Source organism: Peromyscus maniculatus, chromosome 18 (assembly GCF_049852395.1).
Source record: "Peromyscus maniculatus bairdii isolate BWxNUB_F1_BW_parent chromosome 18, HU_Pman_BW_mat_3.1, whole genome shotgun sequence".
NCBI classification, from domain to species: Eukaryota; Metazoa; Chordata; class Mammalia; order Rodentia; family Cricetidae; genus Peromyscus; species Peromyscus maniculatus.
The window spans coordinates 39,310,356-39,324,767 of NC_134869.1; the positions used below are offsets into that span (position 1 = coordinate 39,310,356).

At 42.8% G+C, this 14,412-nt stretch overlaps 1 protein-coding gene across 1 annotated transcript in view; it reads right to left on the reverse strand.

The window, feature by feature from the left end:
• Tph2 (tryptophan hydroxylase 2) overlaps positions 1–14,412 on the reverse strand; it is a 104,561-nt gene that overhangs the window by 64,192 nt on the left and 25,957 nt on the right. Inside the window, exon 6 of the mRNA XM_006988965.4 lies at positions 2,713–2,909. Coding sequence (XP_006989027.1) covers positions 2,713–2,909 — 197 coding nt within the window. The remainder of the gene's footprint in view (positions 1–2,712; positions 2,910–14,412) is intronic.

The following is a 14,412-nucleotide window of genomic DNA, read 5'->3' on the forward strand; positions in this document are numbered from 1 at the left end:
AAGGCTGAGAAACAAGATAGCAAAATGTGAATCCTATGTGTGAGAAATGGATCCCATTATAAACATACAGCTTGCACACATCTCTGTGGGAAGCAGAAATGGTGAGCTGCAGGGTTGTCAGGAGAACAGAGTCTAGCTAAGCTGCAGCAGAACTCACAATGTAACGAGGTGCTAATTAAGGGAGGCTGATCAGTGGCTTTCTGTCTCTCCTCAGGAACAAATGCAGTGTGGTAGACAGTGTCCCCACCTTCGGGCTCCTCCTCCATGATCAGGGCTAGCTGTGGCTCTCAGAGACCCAGCTATAGGGCTATCGAGGCTGAGCAGTTCAGACTCCTCCAAATTCAGCTCCCGGTCTATGCCTGTGTGTCCTGGTGTTCAGTAGGTAGGGAGATATTAGCAAGCTTGGGGGACATGGGGCTCAGACACCTCCCTCTCAGTCAACGGTCTATACAGCAAGAACTGGAAGCGCAGGAGTCTAATTTCTTATCAAAGGAATGTGATTTGAGTCATCTCTCTGTTCCTGGGAGGAGATATAAAGACCCTAAAACACCCCAGATGGTCATTAATAGATAACTACCCAACCTGGCTCCAGGAGGCCACAACCTTGCAGATCTCTCTCTAGGAGGAGGCATTCTTTTACAGAACAAAGACACACATCATTGTCCCCTCCTGTAAGAGTCTATCCAAACAAGCCTGTCAATCACCTAGACAGGACAAAGTCCCACAGGAAAAGCTATTTGTTCTAAAGAATTTGGAAATAATCTAAAACCTACCTACAACATAGGTTGGAACAATGGATTCTTTGGCCATTATCTACTCTCACCCCTCGAGGGTGTACTTCGCTTTACTATATAATAAATTCTCTTTGCTACACAACTCGCCATGTGTCTCATTATGTGAATTCTTTGGATGGATATCACATTCACCCAAACAAAGGGGGAGTCCAGACTGAGATCCTGATGATGTTAGAATCGTTTTTATACTTTTTAATGTACACATTAAAATGACTATGTGAGTGCCCACATAATTCCCTTGTTTTTTTTTTCATCTTAGACCACAAAACTGAAAATATTTATCAGTCTGTCCCTACCCTTAACAACTTTATCAATCCCAGTTGTTTCTATTTTTTTTTTAAGTAGAGGGAGCCTCTGATTGCTTCTACACCAATATGTGAGGTGAAAAGCAATATTTTAGGTCCTGTTTCAGAGAGGGATGTTTGGGTGGAAGTAATGGGCAGGATGGTGAATAGAAAGAAGCTTAGGGGCCGGGTGGTGGTGGCACACGCCTTTAATCCCAGCACTCGGGAGGCAGAGCCAGGCAGATCTCTGTGAGTTCGAGGCCAGCCTGGTCTACCAAGTGAGTTCCAGGAAAGGCGCAAAGCTACACAGAGAAAGCCTGTCTCAAAAAAAAAGAAAGAAAGAAAGAAAGAAAGAAAGAAAGAAAGAAAGAAAGAAAGAAAGAAAGAAAGAAAGAAAGAAAGAAAGAAGCTTAGGAATAGAGGTGGCAAAATGGTGGGGACTTTAATGTGGGTAATAGAAGTGGAATGAAAGAAAAGCCCAGGCATTTGGAGTGTCACAAAGCCAGAAGTGGAAGTCCGGCAGATTCCCGGTAGAAACAACGAAAGCTACATAACAGCCCTCCAAAGATGCCCACACCTTAACCACCAGAGTCTGCAAATATTGTCTAACTTGGAAAAATAAACTTTAGAGATGTGATCTAACACTGCTTCTTGAGATGAGGATATTATCATCCAGGTGGGGATTTAAAAAATCATAAAGGTCTGTGTAAGAAGGAAGCAGAAGCCAGGCAGTAGTAGTGCTCACACCTTTAATCCCTGAACTCCCGAGGCAGAGGCAGGAGGATCTCTGTGAGTCTGAGGCCAGCTTGGTCTACAGAGCAAGTTCTACAACAGCCAGAGCTATTACACAGAGAAACCCTGCCTCAAAAAACAACATAGAGCCGGGCAGTGGAGGTGCATGCCTTTAATCCCAGCACTCGGGAGGCAGAAGCAGGTGGATCTCTGTGAGTTCAAGGCCAGCCTGGACTACAGAGTGAGTTCCAGGAAAGGTGCAGAGCTACACAGAGAAACCCTGTCTCAAAAAGCCAAAAAAAAAAAAAAAAGAAAAGAAAAGAAAAGAAAAGAAAAGAAAGAAAGAAAGAAAGGAAGAAAAGAAAAGAAAAGAAAAGAAAAGAAAAGAGAAAAGAAAAGAAAAGAAAAGAAAAGAAAAGAAAAGAAAAGAAAAGAAAAGAAAAGAAAAGAAAAGAAAAGAAAAGAAAAGGCATGGTAACAGCGGAGGTAAAAGGCTGGAGTGGTATAAAGCAGCAGCCATGGGGTGGACTCCAACAATTGGAAGGGCAAGGGAACAGAAGCCCCCAAAAGGAATATCACCCCTTCAACTCCTTGATCATAAAGATATGACCTCCAATAATAAGTAATAGTTTGTACTCAGAAGATGCTCAAAGCTGGTATTTTTTGCAGGTATCCTTTGGGGCTTACAATTTATAACAAGCCGCAAAGAAAGACCGTAGCAAGCCCATAGCTGCACAGATAGCCAAATCCATTTCTCCAGCCAAGAGTCCACTGTGGAATCAGTGCTCCTGTTTTTAAGTCTCTACTTTTCCCTCTTAGAAAGGGGGCTATCGGTGTGCCATTGTGTCCTTGAAAAATGAACGGGCATGGGGGATAGGGAAGGGCAGCCTGCACAGTCTTACCTTTCAGAAACACGGAGACATCTTCCAGTTGAGGGACATTGTCTTCTCTATAGCCACAGTACTTGGTCAGCAGGGGGAAGTTCTTCAGGTACTCTCGGCAGGCGTGGGTGGGGTAGAGTTTGGAGAGCTCCCGGAACACAGTGCCCCAAGTTTTAGTTTCTTCTTCTGTGTACTCCACCCTGGGAATGGGCTGGCCACTAGGCAAGCAGGAAGAGAGACCAGTGAACCTAGCTTTATAACACTATTATAACACTAGGTCAAAGAGTCTGACGTTAATGCAAGCCAAGTTTCTTTCTCTCTCTCTCTCTCTCTCTCTCTCTCTCTCTCTCTCTCTCTCTCTCTCTCTCTCTCTCTCTCTCTCTCTCCCTCTCTCTCTCTCTCCCTCTCTCTCTTCCTCTCTCTCTCTCTCTCTCTCTCTCTCTCTCTCTCTCTCTCTCCCTCTCTCTCTCCCTCTCTCTCTCCCTCTCTCTCTTCCTCTCTCTCTTCCTCTCTCTCTCCTCTCTCTCTCTCTCCTCTCTCTCTCTCTCTCTCTCTCTCTCTCTCTCTCTCGTGCGCACACGCACACATACACATGCACACTAAGTGTTCAAAAGGATTCCATTAAGTACTGAAATAAATGCCAGACTCCACTTCCATGTGCATATTTGGATCCTTGTAAGAGTTTTTAATTGTTACATCTTCACGTCTCCTCCTAGAAACTTCATGAGACATGTAGTCTTTGTGTATGTCTGTCTTTGTGGTGGTATGTGGATGTATGTATATTCATGTGTGAAGTGGTATGCACATACATGCCGAGTATAGAAGAGGACCTTCAGTATCCTACTCTAGCATGCTTCACCTTCTTCCCTTTAGGCAGGATCTTTCACTGTACCTGGAACTCAGTATGTCAACTAGCCCGGCTGGATCGCCCATCCCCAGGCATCTTCCTCTCTCCCCGCATCATGCCAAGTACTGAGGTTACAGGCATTGCAGTCACACCCAGCTTTTCACACAGGTGCTGGGGATCCAAACCCACATCCTCGTGCTTGCCCAGCAAGTGCTCTGTCCCCCTGAGCCATCTCCCCAGTTCCAAGATTTATGTTCCTAAGCTGAGATGGGTTCACCAGTAATTTGTCCCTCTTGGGAGGGGGTGGTTTGGCTTTTCTGCACCCGCAAGACAACAATAATAAACGGATGTGCGCTGTTGAAAATAAAATTGCTTCCTGAGCTTTCTTTGTTCTTTGCCCAGACTCACCCCAATTTCCAAGTGTAATTTTGTGATTATTTGTTCAGTGCCCAAAATGCCTGGCAAATACTAAAAGTCCATGCTGAATTTAAAAGAGTTTTCATAAGCTACAAAATGAGAAACATTTATCGCAGGCCATACTGAAAGGCGGACAGTGAGGCCCTCTTAGCTCAAGATGAGTGTTAACGAACTTCCTCTGGGAAAGGAACAGAAAGTAAATAATGTCAGCTTTTGGGTCATGTGATTTCTGTCACAATTCTGCTATAGTACCTCAAAAACAGCCATAGACAAAATGGATAAAGAAGATCTGGCTGTGTCCTAATAAGCTGCTCTTTATGGGCCCGGAAGCAGCAGGGTGCTGGTGACAGGGTTTGAGTGACAGAGCATCTTGATCAGAGCAGTCATGGAAAGCTCCCTGGAGGAGGCACAGATTGAGCTGACCCATGAAGACCATGTAGTACCCAGAGCCCCCTGGTAAAATGGTAACAAGAAGTGCTGATTTAACAGTCAATAGCAGCTACAAGCTAAGAACATGGATCCCAATGTCAACCGAGACCCGTAAGAGAATGGGGCCATTGCTGTGTACTTTTGCAAGCTATTGAGTAAGAGACTTAAATGTGAATGTAGCATTTGACTATGAGATCTCTCTGAATCCAGGTCTGTCCATAATCCCGGTACTTGGAAAGCTGAGGCAGGGAAAAGTTCAAGGACAGCCTAGGTGCATAGCGACTTTAAGGCTAGCCTGGGTTACATATGTACTTTGAATTAAGTTTGAGAAAAATCTATTGTGATGTGCTGAACAGCATACCCCAGAATACCTACCTTGTCCCTTAAAACAGCAATCCTGTTCCTACAGTTAGCAAACACGAAAACACACACACACACACACACACACACACACACACACACACACACACACCTAGCAGTTCAAATGCAATCTACTGCTGCAGGTGGTCACCACAGGAGCCAACCCTCAGACAAGACGGCCCCCACTACTCAGGTCACTGAAGCAGCAGGGCACTGTCAAGGAGCTGGAACATTCTGGAGAACCCCTGAGGTCATAACAAAGAGGAATAGGATAAGAAGAACAGACTTCCAAGATCTCCTCACTGGCTCCCAAAACCCAGCCCTCTCCATATATTTTATGTTCCTATCAAAATACATTCTGTTTAACATTCAAGTCCAAATGGAGTTCCTACTGACCCCAAATTGTTTATTTTTTAATTAAAAATGCATGAGAAATGGGGGAATAACACCTATCAAAGAAAGGACTGGAAATTAACAATTACTTTCTCTAAGTACCAAGAATAGGGTTTATGCAGACCAAATTAGAATAAGATTGGCCTTGTTTAAATTTGGCTGTTGACAACAAATAAAAAAAAATTACAACCTGGCAAATATTTGCTGGGGAGATCAAGAGTGCTAAGTCTTAATACCCGTGGTGCATTTAGAATGAAGGCTTGATATGGAAAAATTAGAAAAGATACAAGAAATAAATGTATAAGTTGGCTGCCTCTGGATCCAGAAATTCATCTAAATCAATCTGAGTAGAGAAGGCCAATAAACCTAATAAGAGCTGTGCATGATCAGAAGGGAGAAAAGCGCTGAGGCCGAAACAATAAATGAAATATTGAAAAGCCATTTGAGGAGAATCGTTAGGTCAAACTTTTCCTTTTTGTATCAATCTGCAGACACGCAGCACTTCAAAGGCAAGCTGAATGTAGCCAACAGGGTACAAAAGAAGAATAAGTATGAATTAGGGCAGGAAGAGAGAATTGCACAGGTCTCTTACTTGATGAATTTCCCACAGCGCAATCTTGGGACTATGGATGGCTGCGGATATTCTCATCTGTTTCTGCATGCCTGCCCCGCTGGGGGAGCTCATTCACCTGCTCTCTGAAATGATGACTACTTAACGTACAGCTGGTAAGCCGAGCCCAGGTGAGTCACCACTAGTCTTGAGGGGTGATTTCTCACACCACTTGGACCTCTGCTCTGGACAACTCTTTAAATGGTTTAAAACTTCATCAAAAAGAAAAGGCTAGTTTAATCCATTTCCTATCTATTGAAAAATATCCAAAATATAGGAAACCATTTTCTATGTAGTACCAACAAGTAAGTACATTATTAAAATCAACTATTTGTGAGATGACTACACACCACACACTCTTTTAAGGTTAACTATTTGTACATGAACTAATCCATTTGATTTTCACAGCTCCATAGATAGATACTATTATTATCTATATTTCATACACAAGGAAAGTGAGACTCCCACAGATTGTCTAAAATCTCAAAGCCAGGCTTATTATATGGTATAAAATGGTGGTCTTCCTTGATTTGCTTATACCAGTGAGATTAAAAATGCACTCTAGACATTAACTCATGTCACATACCAAACTAAGGTGTTTAGGTGCATATGTGTGTGTGTTTGAATATATCTATATTTATGCCTACAATATTAGCATTTGTGTTCTCGTAGATCACAAAAGGCATTTCCACAAATTTAAGTTTCTTAATGAGACTAGAGGTAGGACTGGGTTCCTCAACAGAATAAACATGCAGTTTGGGGCACCGGGAATATAAAGCCATCCATATGGGTTTTTCAAATTTTTTAAATTATATCATTATTTAAATGGCATACGGATGCTCTGCCTGAATGTATGTCTGTGCACCTCATGCGCTGAGGAGGCCAGGAGAGGGCGGCAGATACCCTGGAGCTGAATTTACAGGCAGTTGTGAGCTGTCAAGTGGGTACTGGGACTCTAACCCGAGTTCTCCAGGAGAACAGACAGTGCTCTTACTCTTTGGCCTATTCTGTGTTCCGCGTGCCTTTTAAAGCCTCAAAAACTCGACAATCAGAAAAATAAAGATGGGAATGAGAAAAATTCAAATTGTCGAACTTCTTTGCATTTGCTGTGGGCTAGCGGACAGCTCTTGGTTTGGGTTTATTTAATAATTCCACCTGAGAAAAGCGTCAGAGGAGTGCCATGACTTTTGGAGGTCTGGGATCTAATATAGATCCATATATTCTTGTACATCTCTCGGTGGGTACACATTAGAGTGAGGGCATAACAGACTCAGATCTCAGCATCCTGAAACGGTGTCGTGGACTAGCAAAAAAGTGACTTAAACATTCTACATTCTACAGAGAACAGCCAGCATTTGAAATCAGGCCTGCCTTACAGGTTCTCTCCACCAACCAGCTCCCCCCAACACCATCCTCTTCCGTAGCCAGACTACAGACCTCACCTGCCCGTGCTATGGGGAATCAGAGATGGTTAGGATTGTAGCCGAAGCCTGATTTTTGATGGAAAAGGGGCAGGCTCTTTCCTCTTCCCTCTGTCGGAAAGTTAGGCCATTTCATGTGACCATCTCTAAAGACTGTAGACTCTTGTCGAGTTTTTCTAACTTTCCCAGGTGAACCTTTTCAGAACAGTAAGCCCACACCCACCATGGCACCACCACCCAAAAGTGAACTGTCCCTGGGGCATCATTTGGAAGCCTGGGGATATGGTACCCTCTTGATATGTGTCCTCTGGGATGTAAGGTTAATATGAATTTATAACCTAATGCCCAGCAAAGCGCAGAGATTTCTGAGAGGTCCAGTGTGTTGCTCATGGGAAGAAGCTAGGAGAGTTATCCAGTTCCCATCCAGTCCTCTTCAGTTCTCTGCAGCCACAAGACCCTCCTGGATGCTTTCACCTCTTGTGAAAAGGCACCACAGGGTCCCAAGCAATGGTGTGCCCGATCCAGAGGAAGGATCAGGGATGTGAAGGCTGAAAAGGCCAAGGGAGCAAATCGTGTTTCTGCATGCAAAGCAATGGACAGAGTGACAGTGCCTTCAGAAAACAATGTTAACATGGTGCGGAGACCAGCACTTTACCAGAGAGGAGCTGTGTGAACCAGGGTGAATATAGCCTAAGATCCACCCTGGGCATTCTAACAATCTTATGAGAAAAAATATATATATATGTTCACTTCCTGCCTCCTACCTGACAGACAATAATACAATTATTATTAATAACAGACAATAATAGGATCTAGAGTCAAAGGAAAAGAGATTTTTCAGAACTCTGGCTCAAAGACGCCTCCAAACCAGTAAAAAATCACGCACATATTTAATCCAAGTAACTGTGGGGGAGAGAGGATGCTCTTTGAATCAAGTTTGAGATTAATCTTTTTTAAATGCACAGGACCAGGTCTTAAATACCCAAATGAGACTTTCCTAATAATTGAAGATGACAGGAAATTAGATGTTGCTAAGGAACTTGCTTCCCTGCAGGTAAATGGGACTCAACACGATGCAGTTGAAAGGGATGGGTAGGAAAACAAAAGGATTTTGTGTTGCTATAAATCCCAACAATATGATACTCAACAGGCTAATTCCACATAAATATTTAATTGGATATCTAGGGAGTCGCCTCCACTTTCATAGAATTAGCTGGGATTGTGGAATTTTCAACAACCACCACAATTATTATTCACGGCTTCCTAGTGCTCTGCAGAAAAGCTGATGTGACTTTTGATGGTTTCTAGTCACTGTAGATTCTACACTCTTGTCACGCAATGACAAGCTACGGCGTTTTCAGCATTGAGGGGACAGGACAGGAAAAGAGCCGATGATCAGCGCGGAGACTTAGGTTTGACAGTGGGAAGAAGATAAGCCCTGATAGATGACTCAGATGACAAACTCCCTCTGGAGACACCAAAAGCTGCAAGAGGGACCTTTCTTGTGTGTTTAAACCTCCAGGTGCACTAAGGAGATGTTTAGTCAGTGAAATGACTGCCATGCAAGCATGGTGACCTGAGTCTAAACGTCTAGGACCCAGGTAAAAAAACAGGCACAGTGGACATATCTACCTCAGCCCCGAGGGAGGGGAAGACAGAGACAGGCATGTCCCTGGAGTTCATTGACCAGCCAGTCTAGACAATGAGAGGGTCAGTGAGAGAACGTGTCTCAAAAATAAGTGAAAAGTGATGGTGACATCTGACACCAAGCTCTGCCCGCCGCATTCATGCATGCATTCACACATGTGCACATTCACACAAACACACACAAGTCCACCCATAAAACACACCTGCACAAGCATGCACACGCGCGCACACATACACTCAAAACACCCACACAAATAAGCATGTTCACACAGGCACACAAACACACACACATGCATACACGAAACACACACACATGTTCACATGTATGCACACAAACACACATACATGCATACAGGAAATACCCGCGCACACACACTCATTTGCATATACACACCCCCACTCAAACACACATGCATACACAAAACACCCACACACACATGCACACATACACACACACATGCACACATACACACATGAAAAAAATGGGTGTCTGGGAATGAGTACTTGATAGCATGCATGAAGCCCCGGACTCAGTCCCTCCCTATCATAGAAAAGACTGGGAAGAAAGTATGGAGGAAGGGGAGAAAGGAAGAAAAGAGGAAGAAAAAAGAAAGAAATCCCATTCTTCCCGGAAACCAGGGGATGACCCTGGAAGTCCTACCTGTCTCTGCAGAAAGGTGATTGAAAGGGACACAGACAAACCTAGGTGTGGGCAGGTACGGACAATAACTCTATGCAAGTTCTGAGCTTGTTAGAGCAAAGTTGCTCACCAAATACATTTTGGCACAGATGTCTAGGGACGCACACCCCACGGAGACTATGACTAAAGGGACTCTCTACAACCAGACCAATAAACAGCAAGGTTTTCCTTTCACTTAACTCTTTGTCTGATCTTCTCCAGCCTTACAAAAAGCAATGTATTTTTCTTACACAGTTTTAATTCGGAGCACTGTTTGTGTGCAGTAACACTTCCAGGCCACCTTCTAGAGGCCCTTCTGCTAGAATTTCCGACACAAGATGTCATTTCTCTGCCTGCACTAACTATCTTATAGGAGCTCCGGTGTGGAGAAGCGATTCAGTCAGTCAATGGTGGAAGACACGCAGGCTGCAATTGATGGTATTTATACTGAGATGGCGAGACGGGGCGAAACACAGCACAAATCTCATTCTTTGAAAACAGTTGGGCTTTCTCAGGAGCAAGGACCAAACAGAGGAGAAGGGAAATGGAGAATTAGTTAAGGAGATGAGTGAATATGATTTAAAAAAAAAAAAAAAGCAAAGAATTCATTTTTCTAATTTCATTCCATCCCACATTCCTTAGGGCAGGAAGTGTCTCACCTAATCGCACCTAATTCAAGACCTGTTTATCTACCTGGAATAGACTCTGCCTCTTAACTTTTCCTCATCTTTTCTCTTTCCCCATCTTAGCCTGGCTCTGTTGATTGACACTTCTACCTGGGGTTGTAGAAGGGAAATGAGAAGAGATGAAATGGAAAATGCATCAACTCTGCAGCTCATTAGCAATTAGTCATCCTCTAAGGGTTTGGAGGGGCCCGTGGAGAAAGTTTACAGGAACTTCAAGGCTAGCAGTCTCCATCTTTGTTCTTCTGGACTCTTGAGAGGCGTTTGCTCCACAGCCTGATTGCTATCTACTCCCCCGGGGGCCATCTCTAATGTAGCTCCTCCCTTCCTATCCCAGAAAACACACGACAATATGCAACACTAAGACTATCATTTCCAAATCTTAATAGCCTGCTTCCGACCAAATATAATTTTTAATTTGGCATTAATTATGTTCACTTTTAATTGTTATTAAACATTTATTATACTTCTCAGAATCGAGGTGATACCAGTATACAGAATTTTCAGCAGCACATGAAGACCCTCCCTGACAGCCAGTGATCGATCATAACGTTTTGTGAAATCAAATCACCTGCATCCAGGCAATGTAGAAAAATATGGATGTGCAATAAAAGTTTATGCAAGTGAGACTAAAAAAAAATAATGTTGGCAGAAAAAAAAATATCCCGAGTGGGTCAGATGAAATCCATTAAGATTTGGCAAAATAGAAAATGTTATTTTTCATACCGATTTCCAAGGATATATAAGAAATGTCCAGGGTTCTTTTGTTTGGTAAAATTATACTTCAAGAATTCATGAGGTTGGAAAGATGGCTCAGCCATGAAAAGAATTTGTGCTCTTGCAGAGGACCCAGGTTCGAATCCTAGCACCCACATGGTGGCTCACAACTATCCACAGTTCCAGTCCAAGGAGATCCAGCACCCTCTTCTGACCTCCATGGACACTGCATGCATATCCACACATGCAAACAAGGTGTTCACACACATAAAATAAATTACTTGAATGTAAGGAAAAACTGAAAGACAAGATATTAAGTGAAAACCACAAATTCCCTATCATATGTGGAAGTTTAAAAAAAAAAAAAGTCAACCTGGAAGTAGAGAAGACTGGATAAAGAGACAATGGATTTTACCAGGACACACAATGTACATGTTTGGAAAAATCACACTGAACCCAACTAATGTGCACAACGCATAATCAATAATTTTAAAATAATCACAGTAATATATATACATATTAGTATTCTAAATCTTTCCTTCATGAGAATTTATGCTTCTTCAATGTAAGAATTTTTATTTGCTTTGTTAATTCTTAATTTAATTTTTTTGTTTTTTTATAATTTCATAAATAAATACTGTATGCACACTATTTCTATCCCTTCTTCTCCCTCCTCCAACAATATATATTTATAAATGTACACACTGACACTCATACACACACACACACACACACACACACAAGAAACACTAAATGGAATCATCATGTTGTGTGTGAGTGTGTGTGTGTGTGTGTGTGTGTGTGTGTGTGTGTGTGTGTGAGTGTGTATATAAGGCTGACCACTTGGATTGGTGATTTGTTCATTTTTATACCTCTGACATCTAGATGGAAAGCTGCAATATACTGGTGTTCAATAAATAATATTTACTAAATAAATAAATCAACCAATCAGCATAAAGCAAGCTGTAATTTTAAGTTATGAAAAAGATTATGGTTGTGCTCCAGGAAGTCACAGAGAGAAGTATTTGTTTTGCCTTGTGTATTCTGAGCTATGGAAAATGCAACCTGCCACCCAGGTACACCCAGGTAGGCATAATTTTCACCAAAGAAGAAAAGATGTAAAAACTCCAAAAGACACAGAAGTCTAAACACGACTAAATACCAGAGATGCTTCTCTGGCTAGATAACCTGATAGGCTGAAATGTTTTCAAAGACACGGGACACAGCGATGTGGTGACATCTCCCATGGAAGGAAACTGATCAGTGTTTGCAGCAACTCAACCTCCAGCTGAGTTATGCCAGGATCGCTATAGGTCCAAGTGGTCTGGCATAAGGTAACGTGGGAGGGAGAGAGCATGATCGCTAAGCCACCCCAGAGAATGAATATAAAGGCACAGACATTTTCAATGACCCCCCTTAGGCCTGTCAGGTAAAGAGCATTTGTGATCACATATTTTATTTGCTTTTGCAAATGGGTTTTGCGCACATGAATTTTCGTAAATGAGTCTGTGGACCCTAAGGAACTTTTATACGATTGCAAACAAAATTGTTGGTTTTGTTTTGTTCACATTGTTATTATTGGCGCTTCCGTTAAAGGAACGTAATGAAAATAAACCACTGTACCTCAGGAGCCTGGGGAGAGGGAAGATTTAACTCCTGGAAATGGGGTGCGGGGTGGGGGAGCATGGGGGTGGGGTGTGTTTTGTTTTGTCCTGTGCACCATAGGCCAGGGCTTCCTGCCATTTTCTCCCCCTGCAGAAGGGCCTCTTCCCAGTACAGAGGAGAGATGTTCATCTACAAAAACGACCACGGGATTAAATATCAACAAGCAACAACTACAGACTTAGCATCCATCAATATGCTCACGTTCAACATGCACACAGAGGTTAAGCCCAAAAGTTCCAACACAGAAAAGAACCAGAAGTCCCAAGTCACCAATGGCAGGCAACCACCGAGACCACTAAAACGAAGGTATGCAGAGCTAGATTTCCTCAGAGCTCTAAATTCAATCTGGTTTGTTTTGTAACTTAGCTAGCATAAATAAATAAATAAATAAATAAATAAATAAATAAATAAATAAATAAATAAATAAATAAGTGGGTGGGTGGATGAATGAATAAATAAATAAATAAGTGGGTGGGTGAATGAATAAATAAATAAATAAATAAATAAATAAATAAATAAATAAATAAATAAATAAATAAATAAGTGTTGCCAACTTGTGGCCCTGGCCCTTTTTTCATAGATGATAGGAGAATGGTTAATTTGACAGTTCATAGCCTTAACCAAGTTTATCATAGCAATCATCCCTTATCTGCCCGTTTAACTGAAAGAGTAACGATAACATGGCGACTCGTTACATAAACTATGCTCGTTTTATAGGAAACTATTAATATCCCCATTATATGGTTGAGAAAACTGAGGCCAAACAACTCTTAGGTGGCACAGCAAGGACTCAGAACTGGCAAACCCAGCTCTATAGACCTCATTATCTCTCCCCACTAGTTTTCCCCCCATCTGTCGCTACCTCTCCCTCCTCCTCTTGGGTCTCATGAACTCCAGGCCAGTATCAAACCCCCTCTACAGCTGAGGATAAACTTCAACTTCTGATCCTCCTTCCTACGACTACTATGTGCAATGTATGCGGTGCTGAGATTCAAACCCAGGGCTTCGTACATGGTAGGCAAGCACCCTACCAGCTGAGCTACATGACCAGCCCCAGGACTCGATCTTTTAACGATTTATTATTCTACGTATGTGTGTGTCCCTGAGTATATGTATATGTATCACATATGTACAAGTACCTGGCAAGGACAGAAGAGGGCATCAGGATCCCCTGGAACTGAAGTTGCAGGTGGTTGTGAGCTGCCTAGTGTCGCTGCTAGGCACTAAAGCTGAAGACTCCCCCCCCCCCCCCCCCCCCCCGCCCTTAATCAATGCAACTCAGTGCAAGGTTACGTGTCCAAAACTGGGGTTCGGCTTTCTGTCTCCACGTTGCAAAACTGAAGCCTGAACAGAATGCTGTTTGAAAAGCACAGGCGCCATGGCCTAGTACCTAATAGATACTCGGCGCTAGCCGACTCCCCGCCTCCGGGTATATAAAATGAATAAAATTTCATCACTTCCCTGCCGGGTTGGGAATAGGTCTGGAGATGACAAGACAGCTCCATTCCATATAAATCCTTTCAACTCTCGGACAGGACTTGTGGAAGCAATTTGAATCCTTCGTGTTCACAGAAATCATTTTCAAGTAAAAAAATATCCCTGCCTCTTTCTGTACGAAACACATTGGAATCTGGTGCACCCCTGTCCCTGCCAGTGAGTGATAGAAGGGCCACACTGGGTTAATGTTTTCCACAGCTGAGGGAGCCATTCTATAACCAGACAACATCCCACCGCGGCGTTCACACACACCTAAAAACCCACCAAGCCCCCAAAATGGAAAAGCAAAACCTTTCTTTCCCCCAAATCAATCTCCTCTTTTGTCTTTCCTTGCAATTCTCAGTCTCCCTTCCTTT